General features: G+C 36.4%; 2 protein-coding genes across 9 annotated transcripts; one reads left to right on the top strand and one right to left on the bottom strand.

Moving 5' to 3' along the window:
* The first annotated feature begins 499 nt into the window (after positions 1–499).
* LOC106650602 (receptor-type tyrosine-protein phosphatase H-like) lies at positions 500–9,485 on the top strand. 8 transcript variants are annotated; one of them, XM_014368725.2, is made up of 21 exons: positions 500–800; positions 1,162–1,287; positions 1,724–2,082; positions 2,158–2,412; positions 2,492–2,785; positions 2,858–3,511; positions 3,586–3,933; positions 4,022–4,309; positions 4,401–4,607; positions 4,773–4,878; positions 6,524–6,747; positions 6,826–6,902; positions 6,990–7,124; positions 7,194–7,316; positions 7,397–7,545; positions 7,626–7,761; positions 7,836–7,902; positions 8,008–8,097; positions 8,227–8,286; positions 8,357–8,449; positions 8,610–9,485. In XM_014368725.2, the coding sequence occupies exons 3-21, from the start codon at positions 1,797–1,799 to the stop codon at positions 8,636–8,638; spliced, it is 3,621 nt and encodes a 1,206-aa protein (XP_014224211.1). In that variant the 5' UTR covers positions 500–800; positions 1,162–1,287; positions 1,724–1,796; the 3' UTR covers positions 8,639–9,485. The 8 variants fall into 8 exon arrangements, 7 of the variants coding, with proteins under 7 accessions (XP_014224211.1, XP_014224210.1, XP_023316235.1 ...); XM_014368724.2 differs by having other exon boundaries at positions 8,357–8,539; XR_002763545.1 differs by lacking the exon at positions 8,610–9,485 and having other exon boundaries at positions 8,008–8,155; positions 8,357–8,379.
* On the bottom strand, positions 8,948–10,421 carry LOC106650604 (thioredoxin-like protein 4A). Its single transcript, XM_014368726.2, has 2 exons — positions 10,009–10,421; positions 8,948–9,687 (listed from the first exon to the last, which is right to left on the bottom strand). The coding sequence occupies exons 1-2, from the start codon at positions 10,221–10,223 to the stop codon at positions 9,474–9,476; spliced, it is 429 nt and encodes a 142-aa protein (XP_014224212.1). The 5' UTR covers positions 10,224–10,421; the 3' UTR covers positions 8,948–9,473.
* Positions 10,422–10,497: the final 76 nt, after the last annotated feature.

Raw genomic sequence — 10,497 nt, 5'->3', positions numbered from 1 at the left:
ATGCTGATTTATCGCAATAACCAATCGGTGTGCAATATCATAAAGTCCAATTGGAATTTCGTCAATTGACATCGATCGCCGGTGAGTCGAGTCGTTGAGAATCGAGTCTCGTGCGTGCATACGTACCTAAGTGCATCGCGTAGATCACGGCAAGTTATAATTATGGTGCGGTGTGCGCGACTACAGCGAGTCGATGCTATTTCACGCTATATAGCGCGTAGGCGGCCTATATCCTAATGTAACGTGATAGAGACAAGAGCCACAGGCCGATCGGTCCGCGAGCGAATACACGAGAAGAAAGGCAGAGCTGCGACTCGAACGTTGCCACACGATTACATTATTTTATGTATATATGTGACTCGTCGCTCGGTGTACAGAGCTACATATCTATATCTATACTGTAGCGAGCTATAAGGCATATCGTTATCAGTTGGAACGCGCATCGAGCTCGGCACATACTCGACGCGCGGCTATACGCGAATCGCGCCTCGCGCTTACACCTTGCATTATCAAACGCTTCCCCGTGTGTCTCTTGTGCGTCATTAATATACATGTATTATATGTGTAGACACTTTGTCATCGCGAGCGCTGGACAGGAAGTCGACACTGTTTTTAGTATAACGAAAGTGTGTCAGTGAGCAGCGAGTGCGAGCCAATGCGCTCCGCGCGGCCAGATCGACTCCAAACTCTTGCACCTCTCTCGCTCTTTTTTCGCAACCGCAAAATACGAGCATTTTTTTTAGCGCCGATTTATCCGGCCCGGCTGGCTTCCTACCTTCGATCGTAGCTCCCTTTCAAAGGTACATCACATTCGCAGTGCAATCTTACGCATACGTGTACATCGCGTTCGCTTGTACGAGCTTGGGGTCTCGCGCTGTGGTGCGCGCCGATATATATAATACATGCGGAACGCCGCAGTGCGTGATTTTCGAGCCGTGTGACAGCTTTGCGTTGTGTATATTATCGCCTACTATCGCTACATTGCAGCTATAGGCTCGATTCCACTCGATACGTTTGTAATCGTGTTCGTATAGTCAAACGCCATTCTCTCCTCGTGTCTCGACATTATAACGGCGTATCTCCGACTTTTACCTGACATTTACGCACACCAAAATCGACCAATAATAACGTCAAATTCATTACGATAAAGAAATTTTACAGATTCCGCTGCTTAACGTCGACGACAACGACATCGATAAGCGACAATGACTATACTGATGCTGCTGATTCTCGCCAAAATGATGACAACACCATGATTTTGATTGTGCGTGAAAACATTTAAAAAGAGTATGTTTACATTATACCGATCTTTTTTCTTACGTCCGTTATGATAATTTTAATGTCATTTCTCTTTCTCTCTCTCTTTCTCTCGTCTGAACAAAATCTTGAGAACGTTGACAAATTCATCACAACAGTTAAAAGAATTTCTGTTATCGACTTTATATATGGTTATCATTAATATATTATCAAGCGAAACAAATGCCCGACCGTTAATACAGATCTTTTTCTCTCTACCCAACTTTTAATAAATATTCTCTCTCTTTCTCTCTCTCTATCTTTTTCTAATTTATACTATTCTATTGTGTATTATAAAAAGTTTTTAATATTCTTTCTATAATTTACCTTTGCATTCCAAATTTATCACTTGTCTCTTCATCGTAGTAATTGACGGATAACTAATGAGATATTTTTTGAGTGATTTACTTTGTTTTTTTTTTTTCAGCGTGTGAATCATTATATAAACAATCCCAAATGTTGCAGTTTATCAATAACCAATTGGCTTGAAAAGTAACAAAATGATACCAAGAAAAAAACTGCATTTACTGCTTTTCATGCTGCAAATATCTTATATTTTTGGAGACTATGATACAAGTATCGACAACTTACTCTTAAGCACTGACTTCAAAGAGAATGTCATTGATGATTCTTTCAATGCTAATGAAAAATTCAGCAAAATAGATAAAACAGTCGAAAATGCGAAAAAAGATTACTTACCACAGACTACCACTATTGACATTCGTGAAGAGACAACTACTTCAGTGTTTGAATCAAGCACAGACCCAAGTTCAGAAGGGGAAAAGGGTATATTCACGTTTATCACGTAGAATCGTTATTTTCTACCATAAAATATTCTCTCTATCATACCTTCATTTCTAGCAATAGATATCAACTTACAAATCGCTGATATTAATGCTACTTTTGCAAATGTATCATGGAATTATGAAGGCCAGAATGTAACTTTTATTCTCAAAGATGATCTCGAAATCAAATTACAAATAAAGCTTAATAAATCCGAAAAATATCAGGAAATCAATAATCTAGAGCCCTGTTACAATTATATAGTTGAATTGATATTGGACGACGAAATCTTGAACAAAAATTTTACTAAAAATTTTACCACGTCATATTATCGTAAGACGCCAAAAACGTTATGGTGATTTTATTAATTAATTTTTCATATAGCTAATTATTTTATTTAATATACTTTTAGCTCCAGGGAAACCAAATAAATTAAAATCGTTTGCAAATCAAAACAATTCATTGAGAATTGAATGGGTTAAACCTAAATATGCAAGCAATTGTGTAAAGGGCTACAAAATTGATTTAGATTTGACTCACATGGAACATAAACATGTTGGACCTGCTTATACTAATGAAACTTTTTATGAATTTGAAAATCTATATTCTTGCACTGTCTATTTGGTATCAGTAGTTGCAGTGGACTCATCAAACAGCGAATCCGATAAAGTAGCTACAATAGAATCTGCACCGACCTTAGCAACAAGTCAGTATTTAATCATTAAGTTAAAGTAGGTTTTAAAGATGTTATAAAAAAGAATTTTTTATTCAATTATAGTTTCTCAATCGCCTGTGCTAAGCAATGCTACTCAATATATTACTAAAAACTCGATAAATGTGACTTGGAATGCTCTTGACCCATCAAATAATTGTACTTTGAAAGAGATTTACTTTAATTGCTCGTGGGATAAGACTCATGGCATGGGATATGATGTTTTCAACAGCAATGTTACTGTCAGTATTGAAAACAAGACTATTGATGAACTTCAACACATCTCTACCATTGTTGATAATGTATCCCCATTTACCGATTACATCTGTCAAGCGTTGATAAAAAATGAGGCTGGATCAAGCAATTGGAGCACACCAGTACTTATTACAACAGAAGAAGACCTTCCAGGGGAACCGTTGAACTTTCAAACGTACAATAAAAATCATGGAATCGAATTTACTTGGGAGCCTCCGAAAATAATGCCAGGTAGATTTATCGGTTATAGATTAGAATATACTTGGGAACCACTGTACATGGTACCCACGCATTGCAAAGGATCAAAGCCAAAACGTAAAGTGTGCTCTATACCAGCCACTAATAAATCGTGGACTGAAAATGAAAATGAGATAAGTGCCTTCTACGAAACAAAACTTGCAGCTGCTACATCTATTGGTGTGGGTCCATATGTTTTTAGTAAATTTTCAAGTAATAAGGTGGGAAGTACGTAAAACATTTTCTACAGCTTTAAATTATTTTCTAATGACAAGGAAAATAAGAAAAAACATTTTTTACAGTTCCTTCAGCGGTAACGAATTTACAATGCCGAACGCAGACGTCAAAAGAGGATTTAAAGCTATTAGACACAATTTTGACTTGGCAACTGCCGTGCTCCTTACGAGGCAACTTGATAAGTTTTTCCGTCGAGTACTCGGGGGAAAGGGATTGCGAAGGTTGTTCACCACACAAAGGTGTGACAGAACTAAACATCGAATACGACATCACGAACCCAGACGAAGTGTTTTCGATAAACCTGGGCGAACTGAAACCAGCTTACAACTACACTTTTACTGTGCGAGCAAAGTCAACGGCTTCGGACGATTATGGAGATCCGTCTCTCATTAACATGATATATCCATCTGGGCGTAAGTCATTTCACATTACAATCGAGTCTTTGTCGTTTTAAGCTTTTGCAAAAAAGAAACAAATTAAAAAAATATTCGGCTGCCTCAGTTCCAGCGATGCTCCCAGCTGATTACATACAGATCTTGGGCATGGGCGATTACAGAATGGATCATACCTCTCGGAGCGCCACTTTGCTCTTGCCGATTTTCGACGACTCGAACGGTCCGGTCCAGTTTTATGCCGTTATGGTTACAGCTTTGAGCCCGCACAATTGGACCAGCGAGGGCCGATGGAACGTTCATAAACAAGGCTGGCCGGCTACTTTTTCGTGGAAAAACGCCTCTGACAATGATTTCACGCTTGTCTATCAAGCGACTGTGCCATTTTGGAGTCTAAGTACGTGTATTTAGAAGAAAAAAACGTTTAATTATTTACACTGGATTTCCAGAGACTTTAAATTTTTTGTTTTTTCTTGGAAATTGCATAGAAGATGCAGAGATTGCCGAGTACGGAGGATTTTCGGCCGTCAAGTACACAGTCGGCAAAGATACGACATGCGCCTACATGGAATTTCGTTCAGAATCAAAAGCTTACTGCAACGGACCCCTCAAACCCAATACTTGGTACGAGGTAAAAATGCGAGCTTTCACCTCTGATGGGTATATCGATTCACCGACGTTTCGCATTAAAACTGGTAAGTTTTGAGTCTAATCGAGATCGATCGTTATCCGATTGTTCTGAAAGAGCAAAAGCTTTTGGCTCGATTCTTTTGGGTCTTCGCGAATAATTGGAAAACGAGACTATGAATGAAAACTATAAGGTGTTTAGCTAAATGTCCTGATAAATATTTAATTTTCAGATCCGGAATTAAATCTCACACTGACGATCGGTGCATTAAGCGGAATTTTGTTGATAGGTTTCCTGCTGACTGTAGTATTTGGCTTAAAACGCTTCTCTCTGTGCGAGTAAGTATTTAACATTTCGTTCATTAAACTTAGGCTACACTACATTGCAATTCGAACGGGCGACAGCAATTCTTTACCCGCTTATAAGTGTTTGAATATGTTTTTTTTGGCAAGAAATGAAATTTATTTACGGATTCAATATGCGATAATAGTGCGTCTCAAGAATACGTCATACTCGGAGTAGTATTCTTGCAGATTTCATCCAAATAGTTTTGACCATTTCCTGGACAATTTATTACTTTTGTATCGAAATCGTTAAATCCATATGAAAATCTAAAAGTGAATTCACCTGAAAATAGCCAGAAATATGTAGTTGAAAATCTACTTGTAAATATATCAAATTAGACAATTGGCCCATCTAGCTCAAATGTGATCAAGCGCTGGTGCTTTTTTGCTCACTCATCACACCACGTATGTCTTACGGAAGATCTGACTGAGCTCAGAGCCTTATTCCTCATTACTATCCCATCCAAGTGCTTTCTCTCTTTCTCTCTTTGTACATCGAACTTACGGCAACTTACAAGCAAATTGACCGATACTGGCTAGAGCGCCCATTTTACCAGAATCCGAAAAATTATTAATATATAATCATCGGTTCGCCGCGCATGACCGACACGGCGATTTATAAGCCTAAAAACCCTCGAAAGGTGCCGATATATCCGTGCCAGGTGCGCCTTGATATCATACGCGACATTCATACTCCTTGCTTTCCCTCTTCTCCGCCCGAGTAAGCGAGGCTCGGGTCTTGGGATCGGTATAAAGCGAAATTTGTGCGTGTGCGCGAACGATTGTGTTCATATTAAAAGCGTTTATATACCTATTATGAGTGATATGAGTCACTAGAGTATAGCATGTTGCATCAAGAAGTAACGACACATCAGCAGGCGACCCACGCGCGCGCACAGTACCACGGACGCACGGCGGATTCTCTCTGCCAAACTCGCTACTCTGCACAATTGGCGCTATCGTTGGCGCTCCGTGAGCTGTCTAGTGTTTCGTGTCCATTTAGCATGGATTGAAAATCTTAAGTGCACCAAGGGCCACCTGCACTCGTTAAAAGTTGGCTTTTGACCACAATTTTTTATTTTGACATGGATTATTTCAAGCATGTTAAAAGCAGGTGTGTGTGTGTGTATGTGTACGTTTGAGCGTAGGCGTTAGTTGCGTTTCAAGCGCAAATCGTTCGTTGTCTCTGTGATTGAATTATTAAACGCGTGCGTTCGAAATTTTCCAACGCTTACACAGGTATACACGGTTGTTTCGTTGAGATTTGCAAATTGTCTACGGTGATTTACTCGTACCAAAACGCAATGCAGTGACGTTAGAAAATAAAATTTCACAAATAGTTTAGGAGCTTTTTTAGAGGCACTCGTTATGTAGGTAGCGCGCATCATGATACATACGAGTGAAAGATCGCGCAAGGTCGCGCGCTGACAAAAATATGTCTCTAACGCGCTCGTGGATGTGTCATATATTTATTCAGACATGCATGCATTGCATTTGCATTATGTATCGCACGCATACTCAGCTCCTTCGATGGCTCATTTGCTTAGGATCGATTATAATTATGCCTTCTCGGATAAGCCAATTTTTTGAGGGAGATAACTCGGATTTTTTCAACGAAGCTCTTTTCGACCATTTGCAGATTTTTCAATTGCGCCCGACTGAAATTCCGACGCACCCCGGAACCCAATCCGATGACGATACGCAAATTTATGAGGCACTGTAAAGTCATTAAGGATAATCCTGGAAAGCTGAGCAACGAGTACCAGATGCTCCAGACGCTCAGCTTGGACCTCATTTTGCCCTGCAACGCTGCTTGCTTGAGAATCAACCGTTCCAAAAATCGATACTCCGACATTCTGCCTTGTGAGTCGAATCAAATGAAAAATGGATTATAAAAATCTTAGTCGTCGAAAGCTTGACGATAATACTTGACTTTTGCAGATGACTTTACCAGAGTCAAATTGAGCATTTTGGATGGAGATTCTGCTACAGATTATATCAATGCCTCGTACATCAGGGTAAATTTCCAATAGGTTTACTCGGGAACAATATCTAAATTTACTGCAAGAGAATTCTATAAAGCCAGTAATTCATCTTTTTCACAGGGTTACTCTGGCAGAAATGAATATATAGCCTGTCAAGGACCAAAATCTGATACTTGCTACGATTTTTGGAGAATGATTTGTGAACTTGAAATTGAATTTGTAGTCATGCTCACAAATTTGGTAGAACAGGGAAGGGTATAAACTGATATTTCTTTGCCTTTTTTATCTACTAATTGATATTAATAAAAATTTTCATCCCATCAGGAAAAATGTTTTCGTTATTGGCCACACATGGGCGAGACTGCGGAATACGGAGACATCAAAATAACGTCCATAAAAACCATGTATTTTGGAACATTTGTCAAACGCTGCTTCACCGTTGAACGAGTAAGTTCATTAATTACGCTACCTGATCAATATTAATAAGATCAATACGATCGATGATTTTAATAAATGTTGAAAATTAGGATCATTATCAAAAAACAGTAAGTCAATTACATTTCGTCAAGTGGCCTGATCATGACATACCTGACGGTTACGAGCAAACGCTTTATTTCGTCAAATATTATCGAAATCAACTTAACATGAAAAAAGGATTATCGGTCGTGCATTGTAGGTTCGTAGAAGTGAACATTTCTGTACCGATTTTCAATCAAGATATTTTTAAGAATATATGAAAATTTCAATACTCTTTAGCGCTGGTATCGGGAGAACTGGGACTTTCATAGCTATTGATATGGTACTGCAACACATTGAGAATCATCGAAGGATAGATATTTTTCGTACAGTTTATGGTATGAGAAGAGATCGAGGCTTAATGGTACAACGCGAGGTAAATCAAGGATTTCTCGATCAGCAAGTCATTTTGTTTATAGTAAATTTAATGATTGATCATTTTTTCCCTAGAGTCAATATGCTTTCATTTATTTTTGCGTGCATTATGCCCTGAAAAATCCAGCTCTCTACGAGACTAGTAAGTACACTGCATAGCAAAAGTGATGGTTTTAATTATCTAAAACTTACAGTGTCAAATATTTTTTTTAATAATTTTATTGTTAATACATTGTCTTTCTTTCAGTGAGGAAAGACAGTCTATCGACTTCGATCGATTCAATGATACCATTGTGTCAATCCTCACCCCAAGCTTCACCAAAGATTTTAATGAATGGTAACTCGTTATTCTTAATTTAAATTTTATATTAATTATTTTAATAATATAGTAAAAGGTATTGACTCATTTCTCAATAAAAATTCAATAATATAAGAATATTTGTTTAAAAAGTATTTTTCTTTCAAGGATTGAGACACAGCCAATCAGCGGGTGCCATTGATACTAGATCCGATCACAATCGAATTGGTAATTGATGTGAAGTTTCTTATTATTGTTACATTATTTCAATGACTTTAATGTTGTAATTAAAATGCAGAAAGATATAATAGCGAAGGTTATGCCATTAGTGAGATGAAAGATTCTCTTTCCTCATCTAGTAAAGACAGTATCAGTGGAAATAATTTAAAAGGTTCGAATAGTTCTTTATATGAAAATATTGAAACAGCTTCAATGCAACCAAGTTCTAATCAAACAATATCTCCCATCAATTTAATAGAAGGTTCTACTTACAACATTTATCAATTTGACTTATTCAATATAGAGTTCAATTTAATAAATATATTTTTCAGATCTCACAGAAAACGACACATCTCTATGAAGAGCCAAAAAAATTGTTTCGTGCCATGTTAAATACCTATATGTAATGAATAGATAATAATTTATTATAAATCCTGTGAGTGGAATCTGCTGTTATGATATATTCCACATGAATATAATTTTTAAAACTGTTTAAGTATCTTGATAGAGCTAGTTTGAGTGAATAAGTCAAAGAATTGAGTTTTGTAAAATTTTGTAAGGTAAAATTGTTTCTGTATAATTTTCACATAAAGAAAAACATAGCTTTAAATTTAAATGAATGTCAAGTATTAATCTCAAATTATGTCATATGAAAAAAAAAAAAAGTTTCTACTTAAATAATTAAAAATATTTATTGATTTATCAATGTGCTTAAAGGAATTCTTATACTTATACATTTCATCAGACAATTCTTGATTGTTTCTCAAAACTAAAATAATACATGTATCTGATATTTTTGTATATATATTTACCTAATATTACAATATCTTAAAATTTTTATGTACATATTTTTAGCTATTAAAGTAGCTATACATGCTATATTGAATAACTTTGTATAGGCAATTATCCATTTGCCATTGATAATATTTGTGATAAATACTACTTCAAGTTTTGTTATACTTTTGAAATTATAATTTCACATCGGAATCAAAATCAGAAGTTCAGAAAACATAGTTCTATAAACAAGAATAAACTGATTTTCTAAAATTTAGAACAATCTTTATCAAAAATAACTACCTATTATTAAACTAAATTGTAGTTCTGCAATTGTATAAATTTTTACCATGATTCTCAATGGTTTTTGGATAGTAGTTTCTTGTAAATACCAAACAAGCATCAAATATAAATAAATATAATTAATATCTGTACTTGGTGGAATAATCTTTTGGGGAAACCACTAACCCTCTACCTTTCCTTGCACCTCGATACACTGTTTCTATAATATCGATCATTTCTTGCTTATCTTCTAGAGTCCAATTAATTTTATTGTTGTTGCCAGTTCCCAAATCGATCATAATATGCTTATTTCTGAAGAAAAACATAACTGTACATGGATCATACAATTCGTACCTAGAATAAAAACATGAATATTAAAAATTGATGCAACACTTTTTGGTGATTTCAATTTAAATATCTAATAATAGTACACTAGACCCAATCTAATTCTTTCCGGTCCATAGAGTAATGAAACTTGTACTCCGGCGTTCCAGCAGACAGAAAAAGATTTGGTCTAGTGTACACTTGAACAGGTTACAACTATTTTCACGAGAAATATATATTATCGTGTTCTCGAAAGTTCCCAAGAAATATGTACCCTCTATGTTTTTCCGAAATTTTGTACGCGATAAATTCAAGAATAATATGATAATTAATGAAAAAATACAAACTTACATTTTGTTAAAATCCGGCACTTGAGTAATGTCCACTAAATAAATAACAGCGAAGTTTTTAACTTTTTCAGCTATATTGTATAAAACTTCGTCCATTTTCATACACATGGGATCCCAATCATGGCCAAATCTTATAACGACAACACGGTCCTCTTCCGACAAAATCGCCTGGTCCACTTGCCAGCCGTTGTGAAGATGCGCTAACATATACGACATGTTGACGTTTGTATTATTTTATCAGTCTGTTAGTAAAAAAGAGCTCTTGATTTTAAGTTAATGCGAGCAGACCACGAGCGATGACTATACTGATGTACAACTTGGTTACCCGACGACGCTGAGTGTCTTACTCTATAATACTGATCGCTACTGCTGCAACAGTATAGACTACATAAGAATACGTTAGCTATATATTATGATGTGTCGTTCAATTTGAGAACGATTAGAGAACGTAAATCCAACGAAGTAGAGGCGCCACCTATACCAACCTGCA

Source organism: Trichogramma pretiosum, unplaced genomic scaffold (assembly GCF_000599845.2).
Source record: "Trichogramma pretiosum strain Unisexual culture from Peru unplaced genomic scaffold, Tpre_2.0 scaffold5, whole genome shotgun sequence".
In the NCBI taxonomy this organism is placed as follows: domain Eukaryota; kingdom Metazoa; phylum Arthropoda; class Insecta; order Hymenoptera; family Trichogrammatidae; genus Trichogramma; species Trichogramma pretiosum.
Note: the sequence above shows the minus strand (reverse complement) of the source record. Positions and strands in the feature narration are given on the sequence as shown.

Bases quoted from the DNA above. Each gene is read 5' to 3' on its own strand.
- LOC106650602 (XM_023460464.1), top strand. From the start codon at position 1,797: ATGATACCAAGAAAAAAACTGCATTTACTGCTTTTCATGCTGCAAATA. The intron at 6,748-6,825 runs GTGAGTCGAATC...TGACTTTTGCAG, and splicing joins ATACTCCGACATTCTGCCTT to ATGACTTTACCAGAGTCAAA. The intron at 7,317-7,396 runs GTAAGTTCATTA...GTTGAAAATTAG, and splicing joins GCTGCTTCACCGTTGAACGA to GATCATTATCAAAAAACAGT.
- LOC106650604 (XM_014368726.2), bottom strand. From the start codon at position 10,223: ATGTCGTATATGTTAGCGCATCTTCACAACGGCTGGCAAGTGGACCAG. The intron at 9,688-10,008 runs GTAAGTTTGTAT...TTTTTATTCTAG, and splicing joins GTGCCGGATTTTAACAAAAT to GTACGAATTGTATGATCCAT.